The sequence below is a fragment of the Watersipora subatra genome, chromosome 9, assembly GCF_963576615.1.
Source record: "Watersipora subatra chromosome 9, tzWatSuba1.1, whole genome shotgun sequence".
In the NCBI taxonomy this organism is placed as follows: domain Eukaryota; kingdom Metazoa; phylum Bryozoa; class Gymnolaemata; order Cheilostomatida; family Watersiporidae; genus Watersipora; species Watersipora subatra.
This window is the reverse complement of record NC_088716.1, coordinates 33269579-33293106: the sequence shown is the minus strand read 5'-3', so window position 1 is coordinate 33293106 and position 23528 is coordinate 33269579. Positions and strand designations below refer to the sequence as shown.

General features: G+C 36.1%; 1 protein-coding gene across 3 annotated transcripts in view; it reads right to left on the bottom strand.

Moving 5' to 3' along the window:
- The window catches only part of LOC137403795 (uncharacterized), a 64680-nt gene extending 41193 nt beyond the window's left edge, over positions 1–23487 (bottom strand). For all 3 annotated transcript variants that reach the window (XM_068089842.1, XM_068089843.1, XM_068089844.1), the window contains exons 1-16: positions 23402–23487; positions 22606–22681; positions 21549–21742; positions 20826–21062; positions 20300–20595; positions 19923–20069; positions 19589–19750; positions 19262–19469; positions 18298–18434; positions 17941–18190; positions 10077–10239; positions 9433–9688; positions 7976–8056; positions 6546–6641; positions 4163–4357; positions 870–1016 (exon numbers count right to left, since the gene is read on the bottom strand). In XM_068089842.1, the coding sequence (XP_067945943.1) occupies positions 870–1016; positions 4163–4357; positions 6546–6641; positions 7976–8056; positions 9433–9688; positions 10077–10239; positions 17941–18190; positions 18298–18434; positions 19262–19469; positions 19589–19750; positions 19923–20069; positions 20300–20595; positions 20826–21062; positions 21549–21729 (2556 nt within the window). In that variant the 5' untranslated portion in view covers positions 21730–21742; positions 22606–22681; positions 23402–23487. The remainder of the gene's footprint in view (positions 1–869; positions 1017–4162; positions 4358–6545; positions 6642–7975; positions 8057–9432; positions 9689–10076; positions 10240–17940; positions 18191–18297; positions 18435–19261; positions 19470–19588; positions 19751–19922; positions 20070–20299; positions 20596–20825; positions 21063–21548; positions 21743–22605; positions 22682–23401) is intronic.
- Positions 23488–23528: the final 41 nt, after the last annotated feature.

The window sequence follows — 23528 nt, the reverse complement described above, 5'->3', positions numbered from 1 at the left end:
TCACTAATTGATACTTCTACATGAAGGAAACAAACATCGTATGTCACTAATTAATACTTCTACATGAAGGAAACAAACATTGTATGTCACTAATTGATACTTCTAGATGAAGGGAACAAACATTGTATGTCATTAATTGATACTTCTACATGAAGGAAACAAACATCGTATGTCACTAATTGATACTTCTACATGAAGGAAACAAACATCGTATGTCACTAATTGATACTTCTACATGAAGGAAACAAACATCGTATGTCACTAATTGATACTTCTACACGAAGGAAACAAACATCGTATGTCACTAATTGATACTTCTAGATGAAGGAAACAAACATTGTATGTCACTAATTGATACTTCTAGATGAAGGAAACAAACATTGTATGTCACTAATTGATACTTCTACATGAAGGAAACAAACATTGTATGTCACTAATTGATACTTCTAGATGAAGGAAACAAACATTGTATGTCACTAATTGATACTTCTAGATGAAGGGAACAAACATTGTATGTCACTAATTGATACTTCTACATGAAGGAAACAAACATCGTATGTCACTAATTGATACTTCTACATGAAGGAAACAAAAAGATTGCAGGAATTCCTTCTTACAAGTCAGTTCTCTCACTAAGATCTGCCCTCAGGCTAGTTTTGACTTATGAGGACAGATGATATGTATAGAGGATCTGATGGTCCTCTATACGTATGCCAGCATTTTAATAGCACATGCCTTTCACACTTGCACCAAATCAAATCTTCGGGAGAAAAACTGAGAAGCAGCAATTACGTGAAAAGGATCACCTCTATAATCCTTGACGTACAATAAATCTGAATACTATGAGTTTCAAAAGTTGGCGGCTCTACCTGAGTAGCGGTTGTAGACACCTTCACTTCTGCAGATATAGAGGGATGCAAAAGCTTCTTTGATTCTCCTTTACGATGAACTCTTCCACAAAGAATGTTCTTTTCTATCTTCTCTTTTCGTTTGTCATATTCATGCTTGAAGTTCAACTGCAACACATGATACCATTGTGTTGTTCAAAGGTGAGCCTGCCAACAACTAGCACAACTGTCATAACTAGAGCAATGCTTTTGTAACAACTGCCATACATAGAGCAATGCTTTTGTAACAACTGTCATACATAGAGCAATGCTTTTGTACCAACTGTCATACATAGAGCAATGCTTTTGTAACAACTGTCATACATAGAGCAATGATTTTGTACCAACTGTCATACATAGAGCAATGCTTTTGTACCAACTGTCATACATAGAGCAATGCTTTTGTACCAACTGTCATACATAGAGCAATGCTTTTGTAACAACTGCCATACATAGAGCAATGCTTTTGTACCAACTGTCATACATAAAGCAATGCTTTTGTAACAACTGTCATACATAGAGCAATGCTTTTGTAACAACTGTCATACATAGAGCAATGCTTTTGTAACAACTGTCATACATAGAGCAATGCTTTTGTAACAACTGTCATACATAAAGCAATGCTTTTGTAACAACTGTCATACATAGAGCAATGCTTTTGTAACTAAAGCCAACCACAATAGTGATGCCACAATAGTGATGCAGTATGACACAAACCTTGAAAGAAATTTTGAGGTAACTAAAAAATAATAATTTGAGTTCGTGAAATGAAACAAACAAAAAAAACTGAAGTTTTGTTAACAGATTTAATCGGCTAAAAGTTTTCCTGAAATGTTTTATGAGCAGTTCCTACTGACCCGAGAGGCCATCATATGTAACTATCAGTTAAATGTAATTGATCAGTTGGAGTATGACCAATACAGACCAATGATCAGTTGGAGTATGACCAATACAGACCACTGATCAGTTGGAGTATGACCAATACAGACCACTGATCAGTTGGAGTATGACCAATACAGACCACTGATCAGTTGGAGTATGACCAATACAGACCACTGATCAGTTGGAGTATGACCAATACAGACCACTGATCAGTTGGAGTATGACCAATACAGACCAATGATCAGTTGGAGTATGACCAATACAGACCATTGATCAGTTGGAGTATGACCAATACAGACCATTGATCAGTTGGAGTATGACCAATACAGACCACTGATCAGTTGGAGTATGACCAATACAGACCACTGATCAGTTGGAGTATGACCAATACAGACCACTGATCAGTTGGAGTATGACCAATACAGACCACTGATCAGTTGGAGTATGACCAATACAGACCAATGATCAGTTGGAGTATGACCAATACAGACCATTGATCAGTTGGAGTATGACCAATACAGACCACTGATCAGTTGGAGTATGACCAATACAGACCACTGATCAGTTGGAGTATGACCAATACAGACCACTGATCAGTTGGAGTATGACCAATACAGACCACTGATCAGTTGGAGTATGACCAATACAGACCACTGATCAGTTGGAGTATGACCAATACAGACCACTGATCAGTTGGAGTATGACCAATACAGACCAATGATCAGTTGGAGTATGACCAATACAGACCATTGATCAGTTGGAGTATGACCAATACAGACCACTGATCAGTTGGAGTATGACCAATACAGACCACTGATCAGTTGGAGTATGACCAATACAGACCACTGATCAGTTGGAGTATGACCAATACAGACCACTGATCAGTTGGAGTATGACCAATACAGACCAATGATCAGTTGGAGTATGACCAATACAGACCATTGATCAGTTGGAGTATGACCAATACAGACCACTGATCAGTTGGAGTATGACCAATACAGACCACTGATCAGTTGGAGTATGACCAATACAGACCACTGATCAGTTGGAGTATGACCAATACAGACCACTGATCAGTTGGAGTATGACCAATACAGACCACTGATCAGTTGGAGTATGACCAATACAGACCATTGATCAGTTGGAGTATGAACAATACAGACCACTGATCAGTTGGAGTATGACCAATACAGACCACTGATCAGTTGGAGTATGACCAATACAGACCACTGATCAGTTGGAGTATGACCAATACAGACCACTGATCAGTTGGAATATGACCAATACAGACCAATGATCAGTTGGAGTATGACCAATACAGACCACTGATCAGTTGGAGTATGACCAATACAGACCACTGATCAGTTGGAGTATGACCAATACAGACCATTGATCAGTTGGAATATGAACAATACAGACCACTGATCAGAAGGAGTGTGACCAATACAGACCACTGATCAGTTGGAATATGACCAATACAGACCACTGATCAGTTGGAGTGTGACCAATACAGACCACTGATCAGTTTGAGTATGACCAATACAGACCATTGATCAGTTGGAGTATGACCAATACAGACCACTGATCAGTTGGAGTATGACCAATACAGACCACTGATCAGTTGGAATATGACCAATACAGACCACTGATCAGTTGGAGTATGACCAATACAGACCACTGATCAGTTGGAATATGACCAATACAGACCACTGATCAGTTGGAGTATGACCAATACAGACCACTGATCAGTTGGAGTATGAACAATACAGACCACTGATCAGTTGGAGTATGACCAATACAGACCACTGATCAGTTGGAGTATGACCAATACAGACCACTGATCAGTTGGAATATGACCAATACAGACCACTGATCAGTTGGAATATGACCAATACAGACCACTGATCAGTTGGAGTGTGACCAATACAGACCACTGATCAGTTTGAGTATGACCAATACAGACCATTGATCAGTTGGAGTATGACCAATACAGACCACTGATCAGTTGGAGTATGACCAATACAGACCACTGATCAGTTGGAATATGACCAATACAGACCATTGATCAGTTGAAGTAAGACCAATACAGACCATTGATCAGTTGGAATATGACCAATACAGACCACTGATCAGTTGGAGTATGACCAATACAGACCACTGATCAGTTGGAGTATGACCAATACAGACCACTGATCAGTTGGAGTATGACCAATACAGACCACTGATCAGTTGGAGTATGACCAATACAGACCACTGATCAGTTGGAATATGACCAATACAGACCAATGATCAGTTGGAGTACGACCAATACAGACCAATAAATGAATATATCAGTATGAAATACTCAAATTTTTATTAGATTTATGCATTTTACAAGCAAAGTGGGCACATACCTCACAAGCTTTACATATACATGACTGCAGGCAGATATTTTTGCATTTGCTCATGACGAACTCTACGAAGGCCTCAGACCTCTGCTGCAGATGTGAGTAGCGGCGTGCCATGTTCGGTTTCTTGCAGGCATAACACGGGCCACAGGTACGAGCTGGGTGTATAAATTTAGCTAGGACCCTTGCTTGAGCCAAACTCTACAGTAATGTTTATGATATATAATTTGTGTGAAATATATCACCTGATAACTTATACATACATACAGTCAAACATGGATAACTCGAACTTCACGGGACCGAGCAAAAGTGTTCGAATTATCAGAGCGTTCAAGTTATCAGAGCACTGTCACAAGTCCATGTATTTACTTATTTATTAGTAGATACATGTACATATACAAACTATAATATAAATCAAAAGCACAAATGGCTTGTTTCAAATTAAATGCTTCTAATGTAAAGTTTAAAACGTTTTTATCAAAAAGTATAGAGATTTTTCTATCACTTGAGATTGGTTTGTTGTTTGAGGTGATGTTATTGCCAGGACGTTTTTTAGATTGACATTGGCAAAACTTGATCGTTGTTGAAATGCTCAAAAGAAAAGACATTTTTTCTTTTGAGCGTTTTAACCACGATCAATTTTGCCGATTTTTCTTGAAGTTTATGCAAAGAGTACCTTACTTTACCTGGGATTCGTTAAGAGCAACCCTCCGAGGCAGTTCAATTAGAAGTTTTACGAGGTTTTACGGTACATTGTATATCCCTCACGCTTTTTGAATGGATACTTATTGAATGTACACACGTATTCTGTGTTTAGGTCAAACGATGAATAGTTTTTTTTAGCTAAGACAACGTATACGTTTAATTACAACATTTTTTAAGACGTTTTAAACATTCAACATTCCAACGTTGATTCAACACGGAATCAACATCGGAAAACTATTCATCACGGGCTAGCCGGGTCACGCACTCAAGGATTTTCGCCACGCACATACAAAACAAAAACAGCATGCTGTTTTTGTTTTGTATGTGCGTGGCGAAAATCCTTGCGCGCGTGACCCGGCTAGCCCGTGCTATTCATCGTATAGCAGTATAAATCAAATTTCACCAAACCTTTAGAAAAGTCGTTGACAAAAATATTTTGCCGATGGTGGTAATAACGACGCTTATGAATTACGAAAAGATGAGGTTTACCTCTATGGCTTTGAATAAAGTGATTTTCTAAAGCGATAACAACCGTTTCGGTAGCCGTTGGGCAAAAAAACAGTTCGAATTAACAGTGTTGAGTTCGAGTTATCTATAGCAATTTATCATTACTTGGGAACGGACCAAAGAAACCGTTCGAATTAACCATGTGTTCGAGCTATCCGTGGGCGAGTTATCCATGTTTGACTGTATATACCTTTCCAGTGTTGGTCAGCGAGCCACACGACCTACCAATAGTGTTTAAACACTCCTAGATTAGACATAACATTAGCATAAAACAAATTCACTTTAGCTAAAACCTATTTGGTTCCAAGAAGTACTGTAAGTGACAACTCCTCTAGTTTACGATACAAGTCAGTAGACAAGTCAAACATTAAATTTCCAAAAAATAGGCAAGGTTGCGGTGGCAGCAAAATTAGTAATGGAAGTATTACTCACAACAGAGGAAAGTTATGCAGAGCTTAACTGACAGCACCCATCTTTATAGCAGTAACATCAGCGGATAACAGATAACATAACAGATGATGTTAAAGATTGAGGTTTTAACATTTTGTATAATTTTGACCAAATTCCACATTTTATCAACATTTTTACGGCGTGAAAACGGAAAGAAAGCTTCATAATCCATGCAAAATATTGACTGGAAACAGCGAAGATGGGACATTATTATATTAATCTAATGCGGGACGTATAAGCATGGAGCACATCTTCAATAATTGCACGACCTGCTTGCATTCCGCATTTTGATTGTCTGGTTTGTTGAGTGACCGCAAGCGTGCAATGTGGAAACTAGATGGAGGAAAGTGTACATAAATGACGATCAACAGAAATGCTTTTGTCTCACATTTATGCATTGGCTAATGGTTGACATTGAAATCTTAATTCACATCTGCGTCTTGCACGACAGGTGACTGCTTTAAATCACAGGTTAGAGTCTTTAAAACTGGCTTTTTGTACTTTTAACATCATAATTATTGCTGCAAAACGAGATATAAAGCGACATCAGTTCCCTTTAAAGTTTAGACTGAAGATTGGCAAAATAACCCTCTTACTATAACCTTTACAGTTAATAATATACCAATAGTTGATGCATAAAATCAAAGATTACAACAAGAAACCAGAATATTGCAGTTTAATTATAATAGTATGAGCTTGTTCAGAAAATGACCTAGACACCACAAACCTTCTGTGGGCTCCAGTAATCATCTAAATCTCCCTTAGACACCTTTTCAACTACTGGCTCTTCTTTTACGGTTACCGCATCGCTCAAGGTCAATTCCTGCAAATGATTCATGTCAAAATAAAACATGAAGGTCTGTTGATTGCAGCAAGAAACTAGTAGAGATTGGCCAGCTAAATAAAGCATTCATTACCACCACCTACATATAGTCAGACCAAAACATACGATGCGAGCTGATAATTGGTTAGTATATAAATGTTACAGCAAAGGACATTGTAGTAATGCACGAAGGTGTTTACTTCATTACATCAGTCCAACGCATACCGTAGGTAATTGAATATGGCTATAAAACAAATGCGTTATATAAAACCATGTAACAAACAAAAATGAAAAAAGGAATTATGTAAAAAGGGATCAGTACATATTGTAACATATGTATAGGTGTGTAGGTAGAAGTGGTGATACAAGAGATAGAGGTCATGGAGATAGAAGTAGTGATACAAGAGATAGTGGTCATGGAGATAGAAGTAGTGATACAAAAGATAGAGGTCATAGAGATAGAAGTAGTGATACAAGAGATAGAGGTCATGGAGATAGAAGTAGTGATACAAGAGATAGAGGTCATGGAGATAGAAGTAGTGATACAAGAGATAGAGGTCATGGAGATAGAAGTAGTGATACAAGAGATAGAGGTCATGGAGATAGTAGTGATACAAGAGATAGAGGTCATGGAGATAGAAGTAGTGATACAAGAGATAGAGGTCATGGAGATAGAAGTAGTGATACAAGAGATAGAGGTCATGGAGATAGAAGTAGTGATACAAGAGATAGAGGTCATGGAGATAGAAGTAGTGATACAAGAGATAGAGGTCATGGAGATAGAAGTAGTGATACAAGAGATAGTGGTCATGGAGATAGAAGTAGTGATACAAAAGATGGAGGGAATGAAGATAAAAGCAGTGATATAGATGACAGAGGGGTTGGAATAAAAGCATTTTTGCATATTTGTAGATTTGCTAGTAGAATGAAGAATGTGTGTTTGGAAAAATTCTTATGCGTAGATGATGACGAATTGAGATTCAACTCATGTTTTTATCGGTTCTTCAAGTATAACGAACCAAACAACTTTGTGAAATCGGAAAAGAAGCAGGCTGTCAAAGATTTCCCATGCAAGACCTTACATTTATTTCTCAGTGTTGCTATGGCAAGTTTTTTGTAAAAAAGAAACCGAACATTTGGTATGTAATACCTGGCTGGCTATGACTGAAGCATCAAGAACTATAAGAACCAAAGCTACACTTTGATAAAACAACATGGTGGGTCTAAAATGAACTTTAGCATATAATTTCAGACAGATTCAATAGCGCCAGCACATCCATATATGTAATCTATATGTTACCCTCAATGCAGTTTAAATAAGAAAAATATGTTACCTCACTAGCTGTCTCAGATTTATCTGGAGAAGAAATCCTCTTCAACATTTCACACTTGCTGTTCACATGTTTTTGATAGACCTATAATATACATAGCATCTAAGAGTTCAAGCTACTAAGATGAAACTACTGATGATAGTAAAGGACTGGCCACTATGACCGACAGGACATATTATGACTAGAGAGCACACAGTACTACTATAATATGAATACTTTCAACACAGAGAGAAGACTAGAGAGCACACAGTACTACTATAATATGAATACTTTCAACTCAGAGAAAGAGGACTAGAGAGCACACAGTACTACCATAATATGAATACTTTCAACACAGAGAGAAGACTAGAGAGCACACAGTACTACTATAATATGAATACTTTCAACTCAGAGAAAGAGGACTAGAGAGCACACAGTACTACCATAATATGAATACTTTCAACTCAGAGAAAGAGCACTAGAGAGCACACAGTACTACTATAATATGAATACTTTCAACTCAGAGAAAGAGGACTAGAGAGCACACAGTACTACAATAATATGAATACTTTTAACTCAGAGAGAAGACTAGAGAGCACACAGTACTACTATAATATGAATACTTTCAACTCAGAGAGAAGACTAGAGAGCACACAGTACTACTATAATATGAATACTTTCAACTCAGAGAAAGAGCACTAGAGAGCACACAGTACTACTATAATATGAATACTTTCAACTCAGAGAAAGAGGACTAGAGAGCACACAGTACTACAATAATATGAATACTTTTAACTCAGAGAGAAGACTAGAGAGCACACAGTACTACTATAATATGAATACTTTCAACTCAGAGAGAAGACTAGAGAGCACACAGTACTACAATAATATGAATACTTTCAACTCAGAGAGAAGACTAGAGAGCACACAGTACTACTATAATATGAATACTTTCAACTCAGAGAAAGAAGACTAGAGAGCACACAGTACTACTATAATATGAATACTTTCAACTCAGAGAGAGAGGAATAGAGAGCACACAGTACTACTATAATATGAATACATTCAACTCAGAGAGAGAGGAATAGAGAGCACACAGTACTACTATAATATGAATACCTTCAACTCAGAGAGAGAGGAATAGAGAGCACACAGTACTACTATAATATGAATACTTTCAACTCAGAGAGAAGACTAGAGAGCACACAGTACTACTATTATATGAATACTTTCAACTCAGAGAAAGAAGACTAGAGAGCACACAGTACTACTATAATATGAATACCTTCAACTCAGAGAGAGAGGAATAGAGAGCACACAGTACTACAACAACATGAAACTTTTTAACTCAAAAAGAGACTAGTATAACAAACAACATCGAAAGGGAATCTCTACAGCTTAAAGGCTGCTCATTCATTTTGTTGAAGACCAATTACAATTCTTCAAGCAAGCTAGGGAATGAGGTGAGTGACACTACCCACCTTTCTATACTTAAAAGTTATAGTACAGTAGGGACAGGAGTATTTGAATTTATAGCTCCTTTCATGGGAATGTGGGTCCGTATTAGAATTTGATTCACTTTGTATTCCCTTTTCATCATGGACACTTTGTGTTTCCACCTCCCCATCGAGAGATTGACCCCAATTGCCAGGTGATAGGCCACTCATCGCCCTCAACCTCTCAAGTCTTTCTTGCTCCTTCACTTCCATGACCAGCCTCTTTTTCTTTCGCTTCCTTCTAGAAAATGAGCAAAAGTATAAATCCAACACATACCTTTATTTACTAAAGCAACAAGCCAAAAACAAGATGAGCCTCACCAATATGTGATGTACTATCCATTAGCAGACACCGCACATATGTAAATTAAATATTTGCGACAATTCTACGAAGGTGTTTATAGAAGGCTGGTGAAACTTACATTTGATCAGCGACATCTACGATAGATAGAGAAATGTGCTAAAAACAAGAGGCAAATGTAGGAAAAGAACAATGTGTAAATTATTAGAGCAAAGAAATGAGCTATAAAAGACTCAGAAATGTGTGGGTTGAGATAAAAGAGAACAAGGAGAGCGTAGGAGTGAATAAAGCCGTGAAAAGTGTAGAGAAAAGCAACTCCAATAATTACACGTTGAATCCATCAATGTCTGTGAGTTTTTTCTGCTGACTAACATCTCCTCTCTGCCAATGCATCTTTTTCCCTTTCACTTTTCCATAGGTATTATCATGAGTGAGCTCCGGGAATGGCATATGAGGAATTCTTATTTGTAACGGTGTAAACAGAGCTTTACCTGAACAAGCATAAACATGACATGCACCAGTTGCTGTTCCACTATTAAACTTATCATTGAAAACATGACACGCACCAGTTGCTGTTCAAATAGTGAACTTATCATTGAAAACATGACACGCACCAGTTGCTGTTCAACTAGTGAACTTATCATTGAAAACATGACATGCACCAGTTGCTGTTCAAATAGTGAACTTATCATTGAAAACATGACACGCACCAGTTGCTGTTCAACTAGTGAACTTATCATTGAAAACATGACACGCACCAGTTGCTGTTCAACTAGGGAACTTATCATTGAAAACATGACACGCACCAGTTGCTGTTCAACTAGGGAACTTATCATTGAAAACATGACATGCACCAGTTGCTGTTCAATTAGTGAACTTATCATTAAAAACATGACATGCACCAGTTGCTGTTCAAATAGTGAACTTATCATTGAAAACATGACACGCACCAGTTGCTGTTCAAATAGTGAACTTATCATTGAAAACATGACATGCACCAGTTGCTGTTCCACTAGTAAACTTATCATTGAAAACATGACATGCACCAGTTGCTGTTCAACTAGTGAACTTATTATTGAAAACATGACACGCACCAGTTGCTGTTCAACTAGTGAACTTATTATTGAAAACATGACATGCACCAGTTGCTGTTCCACTAGTAAACTTATCATTGAAAACATTAGAGTTGCCCCGATTTTGGTATCGGAATCGGTATCGGTGCCGATATGAGTGTCGAGTATCTGAATCGGTATCGGCCGATCTTTTCTTAAAAAATCTGAACCTTCCGATACTTTTTACAGATCAACCATTTAGCAGAAAACTGTATTTTAGCCTGCTATACTAATAAAAAATCATCAGCTGTAAGCTGCTTACTTTTACTTAATGAATTTCAGGCCTGCCACACAATTTATTTCATGTCTATAGCCTGATCAACACAGCGAAGGAAACTTTTTAGCTAGAACGTAAACAAAAAGTGTGGTATTTCCCAATTACAGCGATAGGTTTTATTGCAAGCAATCACGAACAAGATAACAAAAATGGGAAACAAGAACACAGTGTAATATTTCTATTTACTAGCATTACGAAAGTAATTTAAACATTCGACGCATAAAGCTATCTATCACTCTCTTGATCCTGACGATACAATGGATCGTTTGTATTGTACAAAAAACGGTAACCCCAGTGGCGTATCGGTATGTAGCCTGTCCTCCAACATCTGTTGCAAGGGAATCCCCCTTCAGGACGCTTGGCTACATTGATAATGATGGAAGAAAAGAGACGTCTTACTGAGATAATTGAATCACTAACGGTTTTTAAAAGAAACATTGATTTGCTCTAAACTTGTACAGGCACAGCAGTTCATCTAACAATAGAAGAGGGACTTCGTTATCACAGATAGAACTGTACCATTAACAGTAATTACCTTTATTTACAAATTACAAGAAACATGGACTGTTTTGTTACTACATGCACGGTATGTCAGTATGTGAATATGTATATATATTTTTCCATAAATGCAAACAAATAAATACAATAATATTCATGTTTTCTTTGCATTATGTTTGTATTTGCATAATAAAATGAGCTACTATCTATGCAACACAAAAGATCTGAATCGGTATCTGAATCGGATTATTTTTCAATTAGGATTGGTATATCGGATCGGTATCTGAATCGGCTGGTGAATTTAGAATCGGGGCATCTCTAGAAAACATGACATGCACCAGTTGCTGCTCAACTAGTGAATTTATTATTGAAAACATGACATGCACCAGTTGCTGTTCAAATAGTGAACTTATCATTGAAAACATGACACGCACCAGTTGCTGTTCAAATAGTGAACTTATCATTGAAAACATGACATGCACCAGTTGCTGTTCAAATAGTGAACTTATCATTGAAAACATGACACGCACCAGTTGCTGTTCCACTAGTAAACTTATCATTGAAAACATGACACGCACCAGTTGCTGTTCAAATAGTGAACTTATCATTGAAAACACGACACGCACCAGTTGCTGTTCCACTAGTAAACTTATCATTGAAAACATGACACGCACCAGTTGCTGTTCAACTAGTGAACTTATCATTAAAAACATGGACTTTCTGTTTTTATTGCACCGATGACTTTAAATGCCAGATTTGACCATAATTGAATAACGCCATAATTACACCAAGTGCTATATATTGCTGTAATATATAATACACCAAGTGCTTAATGATTTTTTAGTGAAAAGCAGACCCTTGTGATTGTAGATGAATACAGTGCAAGCTCAGTTTACAACCAAATCCATTCTAGAAGAGAAGACTGATCAGAAGGCGGTTTGTTTGACTAGAGTTGCTTTTCAATGACTAGATAACGAACCTTTTAACAATTTTCAGATCGTGCTACTCATAGATCGTGCTACTCCATACACTGTATATCAAGAAAGCAGCCAATATAAATAAAGCGCGCTGAATTCCTCACAAATACTCTATTAAGAGGTAGGTAGGCTGTAAAATGTATTGCCATATCTGTAGTGACTTTCACCTCAGGGTCATTTCCCAAGGTTCTCATGTAAGGTAAAATGTTTAAAAATAACTTGTAGGTTTTATTCTAATAAAATATGAAAACGGAATGAAAAACTAATTTATCACGTAGAACACATACAGCGGTCAGTGTTTTGTAAATCCTGACGAACAAGGCCGGCCACATACAATGTTTGCATGCTTAAGATAGGGTGATAGATAGCAGTTGATGAGGGTGGTATACAATAGTTGGTATACAATATTTGCAAATTTTTGTCTAGCATCCAAACCTAAAATCTTGAATTTTTGGTTTGAACTTTGATTTGTTTGAGATGATGAAAAACTGAGGCTGGACTGTATACTCCTAACAAATAATTAAATAAAAATATAAACATTCATTGTATATATAGGTATACATACACATATATTATGTATACATATACCGTAAAACCTCTAATTGAACGCTATGGCGCTCTATTTTTCAACCCTTCCTCTATAGTGAGGATCAATTGGAGGCGGCGTTCAATTGAGGCTGGCGTTGTACTTTTCAAATGGCTCGTCAGACTTTTCAGAAGATACATTTAGCCCTTTTACAGACGAAGCGAATGTCACCTATATTTTGCCCTCGTTTTCCGGTGGAGCGATAATAAACCTTTTGGAGGCAATAAATCTGCTAAGTTACCAAAAACTTGTCAAAGATCTTTTAATCAATGTGCGTTGAAAACAGAGAAATATCTCTACCAGTTAAGATCTATTGCTTGCAATTAACCTGTGGTGATATTATAGCCTGTGTCCATCTTTGCAATTTGTTGGAGCTTTCAATTTGTATTTCATTCTAAATTTGAAGACATGTTTTTATTTTATATCTATACGAGGTGAATGTCCGGCGTTGACGAAAAATAAAAAATTCTTTGGACTAATAATTTATTTTTATCTAACATCTAACAACAATTACCATTCTAATTTTCAAACTTCATACCATGAGAAGTCTTTTGCGCAATTCCAATATATAAAGAGATAAAATAAAACAACTGTAAAGGTTTTCCTGCTTTTTTAAACAGCTGTAATTTTTAAATGTCATAAGAAGTGTTTGGTAGAAACAAAGTAGAAGACAAAATAAAACAACTGTAAAGGTGTTTAAAAGTAAATTTGAAATACATGTAATTAGTAAGTAAATAAATAAAGTCGGTTTTGCTATGATTACAATGAAAAATTATTCAGAATTAAATTATATGATTTTAGTTTATACAAGTGTTGGCATCTAAGACGAAAATATCGTATAGAGTGGTATAGAAACCCATAGTAGTTATTTAATGCAAACACCTGGAAAACTTCATCAAGATCATCATTAAAACATAGTAACAATACAATATGTTAACCTGAGTACCTAGTTACCTACAATAACTTGGTGCATTTTGTGGTTATGATCTGCAGAATTTAACATTACATTAAGCGCAGCTTTTACCTTCGAGACAGATGTGTAACATAAACGCTGAATCTAACTTAAAAGAATTTAGCTTTTCAAACACATACTTAAAGGAAGTATGTATTTAAAAGCTAAATTAAACACATACTCACAATAACAACATACAGTTAATGAAAAGAAGCCTTGTTCGATTTTTAAGCCTACTGTTGTTAAGCAGCTGTGCGGAGTTTTAAAAGTCAGGAAGTGCGAGCAAGCATAGAGAACACCTCCATCTCTAATTCAATTAAATTTGTTTGATACTTTAACGATGGTTTTTTGGCAACATACACGAGGAATATCAAAACTTTGGAGAAAAGGGCTTGAAACTACAATGGCTATTAATTTTGTTGACACCATACAACATATGGATGCTTAGGCAATGTATGAAAAGCAGATTAGACTTTAAAGGTTGATTTGCAACAAAATTTACACTACAGTTATTTGGTATCAAATAGTCCACCATGTCTTACCCTGCTGTGGTGTTGGTTTAAAATATGTGGAAATGTGATTACAAACTCTGGAAAGCTCAATAACGAACGGTTACAAAAACAGCCGTAGGTTAGAAACACAACTGTATATATATTTCTCTGTTTGAGGCTACAATGTAATTTCCTGCGCACGCGTGCGAGATACGGATGCACAGTGAGTTCTTGCTACAAAATAGCGATGTTGATTGTTAAATTGACTGTCTCTTAATTAATCTGTAGCATCTAGTAATATAGTGGCTTAGATTGATGAACAAGTGTTCAAGGTTGACTTGCAACAAAATTCAAATTACAGTTATTTGGTATTAAAAGATTCACCATGTCTTACTCAGCTGTGTTGTAGGTGCAAAAAATGTGGAAATGTGATTACAAGCTCTTAAAAGCTAAAAAATAAACAGTTAACCGCTGCCATCACAAAAACACTGTAGGTTAAAATCAATTTATTTCTCTGACGTACCCGAGCAATTTGGTTATTGTTTTAACACGCGATGTTATCACGCGAATTGAAAGACCAATAAAAGAATCAGTATAAAACTTCTCATAGCACTAGTTTATGACAAAAATTTGGGTTCTACCAAAAAGCCAGTATCAAATATAGATGCTCGCTACTTTACAGTTTTGTTTCGGTTTGGTCTAATCATCTAGTCATAATCTGATCATGTGACCCATACTTCCTGCCAAACAGCACAAATAATTTCTGCAGCGTTTTCTGACTATCACAGGTGACCAACAGTTTCGTCATAATTATCAGAGGATGATATGCACTCGATTGAGCTAAGGTTAAAAATTAAACATATTTTTACGGTAAGTTTTGAGATATCAGTGCTCAAAATGACAGCATCGCAATGATGATGAAACAGATGTGTAGGGACAATTGACATGATTTTAATGAATGCGAGAAGTATATTTGTAAAATATTTCGACGAATGAGGTTGCATGAAAGTGTAAACAGAAGCCATCTTATTCAGCTACGTCCATTTGAGCTGTTTTGGAAAGGGATTCTAATCTACCACGTTTTTGTGATGGCTGTGATTAACTGTTCATTTTTAAGCTTTTAAGAGCTTGAAATCACATTTCCACATATTTTGCACCTACAACACAGCAGAGTAAGACATGGTAAATCTTTTGATACCAAATAACTGTAATGTGAATTTTCTTGCAAGTCGACCTTTAACTATACTAAAGGTAATAATTTTAGTACTCATGAATACATTTACTAATTAATAAAATTATAACATTTTGCTATCACCAATCATCGTTTCATAACTTTTTTATCGTTTTGCCTAGCTATAATATTAGCTTCAAATTTTCTTTGGCAGTTTTAGCTAGTAAATTAGATTCATGATTAGAACTTATGTTCACTTCTCACATGTAGAAAGTGAGGAAAATGGATTGATCAATGCTCATCTTTAACTCTCAGAAACAAAGCTTTGAATTGTTGACTTGACATATTGTTGCTTTTGTTAAACATTTATTCATCTTGAAAATTACACTCGCAATCTATCTAACTTCAAATTTGAAAGCTTTCAGTAGATACGGGTTAGAACAACATATCTATAAATGACATATATTTATTACATTTCTTTTATTGATTACAGGATGTTTATGTGGTTCCACCAGCGGGGCAGCTGTGTCAGTCTGGAAACTGCCATAAATGGGAAAGAGAGACACGAATGTGTGCTGCATAAACCATGATGTTTGGTTTGAGTTTGTTGCAGTAGAATAGTTTGTCCTATTATATGAGCTGAAACTGTGAGTGGCCACAACTTGGATGATTTTAATAAAAACTTTATGCCAAGATGAAATTATTTCGGCTGGTAGAAATTATATAACAAATAATATTGTTGAAGATAATGCAAAGCATGATTTGCAGAAATTGAATACATCATAGCCCCGTTGCCACTTGTGATGAACTCGTGTCTGATAGATGGATTTATGAAGTGTAATTACAGCTGTATTGACAGGTACTTTTGCATAGCTCAACTCAATTCCAACGAACCGAATAATAAAAGCTCAAAAAGTTTTATGCTCCATGCTACTAAGTGAAAGCAGGTGAGTCCACAAACCAGGTGCAGGAATGTCTTTATTAACCCTCGGCCAGACTCAGTGGGTTGAAGGATTTCAAAGAAATTGACATTTTGCGTTTACTACTTCGGTCAACTCATAAAACCATTTGTTTAGTACTTGAATCAATTAATCAAATGTGACCAGTAAATTTGTTTTACGAATCGATACTAATAAGGACTAGATAATGCTGACTATACATGACGTTCTGGGATGCAGTTGGTTTCGCCATACACTCGAACATATTCTTTACAAAAATGTGGCTTGCTTATTTTATCTAGTAACTAGTTTCTGGTGTGGGTAGCAACTGAGAACTTCGCTGATACAAAGGCCGCGTGATACAAAGGCCGCGTGATACAAAGGCCGCGGTGAAATAAGTTAACTCGACGACCTAAATATTGTAGCCCGGCAGAACCGTAGTCAATACTGAAATGTTTACACAGCATTTAGAGGAAACTAATGCGACAAATTTTTAATTTCCCTTATTTGAGACGTCTGAGACATTTATAATAATGTCTGAGACGTCTGAGACATCTATAATAATGTCTGAGACGTCTGAGACATTTATAATAATGTATCTGTAGCTAGATTTTAAATTTCACCCTAGCAATCGTGAGCAAATAAAAAATAAAATATATGCCAATAGAGCTATGTAGGACTAGACTTTTATCGCAATAGCTGATGTGAATATGATAGATAGAGACAGACTGTTTCACTATATACATCAATTTGGGCAAGTCTGGGCACATTTTTTTTCGGAGCCTTTTTAACCGCGATCAATTTTTTTCAATTTTAATCTTCAAATATCTTGGCATTATGATCGCCTAAAACAACAAACAGCATAATGCTGAGCATATCGACTGATAGAAAAAATCAAAACTTTCTGTTAAAATCAACTAAAATTTGACGCAATCACATCTTTAATATGTATATATCTTTATATTCTTTATTATTTTTATATCTTATTTCTAGTTTCTATCAGCTCTCTTCTATTTATAAGGCATCATATGCCCAGACAAATACCTGGTTAAACTTCACTTCGCACATTAAAAAATTCATAGGGTAGGGCTGATAGTAAGGTGAGGGTTGACTGTACCTCTGCTTTTGCAAATCATACATCATATAATAAAAGACAAATTAGAGTAGTGCCTTGTATATAGACCACCTACCGCAAGTTACAATATGAGGATGGAGTTCAGCAGAACTATTGAACTGAGCATGACACTTGGTGCAGGTGTATTTAGGAGGAGCACTCACAAGATCATGAAAGCTGGATGCAGGAACACACCCTCGGGGCCTGAGTGTGGCCACCGAGTGTAATGGAAGCTCAGAACTTTTACCCACTTCCATATACCCAACACTGATTCGTTTGTGTATCGAATCCTGATGTGTGAACAACTCCAATGTGTTTGGGAAGTACTGAAAATAAAGATTACAAGTAATTAAAATTATCAAAACCTTTATTTATCATTATTCATCTAAAATGAGCGAGTCAAGCCAGCAAATGCTGTGAACAATAAATATACCTGCAAACAAACCAAACACAAGTACTTCCATAAACCTGGCTTATCATAGACATCTGGAGATTTACTTTCTTGACTAATCACTTTCATGGTTTCCATCTGTTCTTCGCTTTTCAATTGTTTATCTTTTGCAGCAGATGCTGTAAATTAGTACCAGTTTCCGTTGAAGAACAGACGTTAAATACATGAACAATTATATCATCATAACAGGTTTTAAAATATTGCCTTTGGAGAAGGCCATAAGCACTTCAAGCAATGCTTTGTGAATTGTGACACAATCGCTAAAGTTTTTGAAATGCAAAGCAAAAAAGAAAATTTCCTTGCAAAAAGAAGCTAAAGAATTAGAGTAAATGCAACAAGATGAATATAAAAGCGCCACATGTACAGCTCTGTATATGTATACAACACTGTACACAAATACAGTGTTGTATACATGTACAGCTCTGTACATGTATACAACACTGTACACAAATACAGTGTTGTATACACGTACAGCTCTGTATATGTATACAGCACTGTACACAAATAGTGTTGTATACATGTACAGCTCTGTACATGTATACAACACTGTACACAAATACAGTGTTGTATACATGTACAGCTCTGTATATGTATACAGCACTGTACACAAATAGTGTTGTATACATGTACAGCTCTGTACATGTATACAACACTGTACACAAATACAGTGTTGTATACACGTACAGCTCTGTATATGTATACAGCACTGTACACAAATAGTGTTGTATACATGTACAGCTCTGTATATGTATACAACACTGTACACAAATACAGTGTTGTATACATGTACAGCTCTGTATATGTATACAGCACTGTACACAAATAGTGTTGTATACATGTACAGCTCTGTTTATGTATACAACACTGTATACATATACAGAGTACATATACATGTACAGCTCTGTACACATGTACCGCTAGACCTTGGTCAAGATAAAATACCAACCTGCTACTTTAGGAGATATTTTATTCAAAGATGCACTAGATTTAGTTTTAATGTTATAGAGCTTCATTGACTTTTTAGAGATTACATTAGCTCTCAGTTCTCGAAGGTTCGTCTTGCTTTCAGCGCGGATACAGTTGCTCGACAATGTCAAATGCTTTGCATTGCCATGAATACAATTCTTCATGTTAAATGCTATGTTGGAGGCCACCTGAAACACAGAAAATTCAGAATCTCTTTCACATAAACACTCTGGCATAAAGGATGTGGTGACAACATTACATAACACAAACAAAAACAAAATGGCAAGAGAACCTTAGTAACAAATACCTTATTAAAATATTTCCTAGCTTTTTTAGGATCTGAAAAAATGCTGCGATGTTTAGCTTTTCGCCGCATGTGAATGTCTGGTCGTTTTCTGACAGCCAATTCATGGCTGAGCCGTCGGTGCCGGAGCATGTTACCATAGGAGTGAAAAGGCTTCCTACATACCTAAAACGGTGATGATAAAAAGCAAACCATTGGCAAATCATACATCGCAAAGCAATGATCTGATTCCAGCTTGCCTTCCTTGAACATCACTTACTAGTCAAACGTAAGTTGTAGCAAACACCTAAGAATTCTTTCTATCCGAGAACCACGACGTTATAAAAAATAGACTCACTGTGCATGTGAAAACAGATGCTATTTTCTGCATGGAGGTGCGTTGTCGAAGTTGTCTGCCCTTGGAAAATACTTGAGCATCAGCATTGAGGTCAGAGCGAGTGACAAGATTATTGGACCTTGAGCGAGTAGACTTTCTTTGTGTCATCTGCAAAATATTAAATATACTTTGAGCAACCTTTAGAGAAAGTAATTATGTAACTGAAATAATAGAAAATAGCTGGTTAATTATTTTACACAATGCTTTAATAATTTTAAACAACCCCTCAAAAGGAACGAAGAAACTTGACAGCAGATAATTCCATAATACTATTGCATCTGTTGCTTGTAATTAGTAAAGCAAAGATTTGAGACTACACATAATCCTTTAGCTCAAACCTTGGCCATTTTGGACATGGATTTGTTTTGAGCAGAGGTCTTGCACTTTCCCCGCTGAATAGGATATGAAACCATTTCAGTTTTGCTCAGTCTTATCGATGCGGAGAGATCTTTGCCACGTCTTTTAGAAGCCACAGTTAATCTCATGGAGGATTGAGACCGACTGCTGTGATTCTTACAAAGCTGTGATGAGGATGCTTTCGTGATTGCGTGAGCGGGTGGACTAGAAATTGGAGCTGTGGGAGATGATTCTACCCCAGTTAGATTTGAGGACAATCGTCCATTTGCTGTCCAACCTGTCAAACACTAGGGTGATGTCACACACTATCATGCTGACCTACCGATATAGAAATCATAAAAACCCTACTGAGGAGGTATATGTTTTCAAATCTAAACATGGATTATTAATAAAAAATAGATGTGAAAATGACAGAATAAAGAAGCTACATATACAGTAAAATATGTTGACGTGCTAACATCCGCCTCATACTTTGTGAAACAAAGTGAATGAGCACCAGTTGCTTACCATTCCTGTGATATCGCATGTGACAGTTGAGACTACTCATTTTGGTGAACTGGATGCCACAGTCAGGACACTGAATGACTGTAACTCTTTCTGGAGTAGTTCGGTCTGCAGAAAACAAATGCTGGCTTGCAAGATGCTTTGACAAATTGTCTCTGTTTGTGCATAGCATTTTACATGCATTGCATGTGTACATCTTCGGTACAAGCGTTCTTTCATGGTGATCATCTAACTGCAAATCTAAAAATTAATAAAATTGCTTAAATTTATTATGTTTTTTAAGCTTTGTATGTATACAAAAGGTACTATACAAAAGGTACTATACAAAATACTATACAACAACTATGGTGTCTAAACAACAACTATGGTGTCTAAACAACAACCATGGTTGGTGTCTATACAACTATGGTGTCTATACAACTATGATGTGTATACAACAACTATGCACAATCTTGAACTCTCTAGCCTAAAGTACATTGGTTTGATTCCTTCAGCAACAGTAGAAAGATAATGCCAGCCATGTGTTAAAATAGTAAATAAACGGTTTCAATATAATACTTTACAGACAGTTTTTAGGCTATGCATGTTAATATACAATTATAACAAGAAAAAAAAACAAATCTACAAGCTCCTCATGCTCGAATACAAGTTCTTGATAGGTGCTAGTGCAAGTGATTGCCAAAAAGTTTTAAATTTGCAAACAGTCATAGAATAAGCTTAACATACCAAATGTTGACAGGTCAGAAGGAGATACATAGGCTCGATTAATGTGAACACTCAAAACATGCCGTTTGAGACACTGGACATAGTTATAGTCCTTAGTACAAATGGAGCAGGCGTATTGAGTAGATGTTCCTTTTTGATGTTCACTTGGATCAAAGTTATAACAGTTTACGGACTGGCTCATCGTTGAGGAGAACCTACAAGAAGGAATGCTATAAAGTTCAAATTTTAGTGAAAATGACAACACTCTGTGGATGAACAACGCTGCTCGAACATAAAAATAAAAATATTCAGAGCTAATATTTTTATAGAAGTCTTGCATGCTACTGCTGCCAGGAATGATTAGACGTTATGACAATCGAACACATGATGCTTTGAGTGCAGCCATTCCTACGGCAGAATTGAATTTTGTTTTGACAGTCACAAATCGTAATAAATAAAGCAAACATACTAATTTAGCAGTCCTTCAAAACACATGAAAATTTTGAAACTGTTGAAAATGCTATGAAGGATGAGTGTAATAAAAATTATTAATAATCTTATCATATTCGTCAAACAATGTGAAAGTTCTGCATACTGTTCAGAATACAATCAACAGTCCATCTTAAAAGCTGTCAAAAAATCCGAATGAACAACTTCTCTTTATATTAAAATTTTTTTAGCACATACTTTAGCACCTTGTAAACCACCGCGAATAAAAGATCATACCAAATGGTGGCACTCTAAAATAGAGAAAAGAAATGAAAATCAATTCATATAGTTTCATGTGGCAACTTTGATATGTAACAAATCATATTCATAAAGCTGGTGTGAAGAGAATATTAGTAGCGGGCATAGTGTACAGCAATGGTAATGTACCGCATTGTAAGAAAACTTTATACAATTCACAAGTAAGGTATCTTCAAAAACAAATCACACCTCTCTCATGAAAAATATGCACAAGTTTTAAGTTGAACAGTTTTCAAGCACAGCAAAATACTAATTGCATCTCTTCAAAAAGAATTAGTCTAGCATGTAATGTGGTAAGGGAACGCATCAATAAAAGCGAACATATACATACGTTTAAACATTAAAGAGATGATGGGCAATATTTTAGCCTCTACTCCCATTCGAACATCGCCATTATAAGCCAGATCCTAAAACATACCAATATTTCAGCAACACAAGACGGAAAGGTGATACATACGCAGCAAACAATTGTATAATTATATGCTTCTTAGTAACGCCGACTAGCAGCTTTCAGTTCTTAAAAAACTGTATTCATTACATCTCCTAAGAACTTTTAAATAAATATAAATTATTAATCTACAAGTAAGCTATAAAACTAGAGTTCTGTGCAGAAGAGATTTTGAGCGTTAATGAGTTCAAGCATCCTTTGAATATTAATAAGTTATAGCATCCATAAAGCCAGCTTAATATTTATTATAATAAATTACTGTCCTAAACTATATCTAAACATCAAATCACATGCTGATTAAAATTTCTGATATTCTGTTAATTAAATTGAGTTATTGCCTCACCATGAAAATGTTAGGATAAAATGCAATTATTTTTGCTGTAATCAAAATGAAACTGTATATCCAATAGCATTGAAACGTTAAATAAATGCAATAAGTTAAGTACAAAAAACTGATCACCTATCACATGTAAAAGAGGATAATTTGAACAAATTATAAACCAGACAAAGAAACTTTATGAAAAATGTGTTCGTCGTTAGGAGTTGCGTTGCCTTGCTGGCATTAATGACAGTATAAAAAGTAAACAACAGCTTCTCGTTAATAATTAATCCCTAGCTTTACCGCGTTAAACAACACCTGTGTACCCAAAAACACATGAATTATATGAATTCAGCTTACCTAGTGTTCAAGCTACCTAAAAGAAACAGCATTTTTCAGTTTTGCAGGCTTACGTGCTGTAAGCCTTCAACCTTCAAGTCCGTGACCTGAAGCGTTTGTTTGCATTAATTTCCGGTTCGTCTGAAGT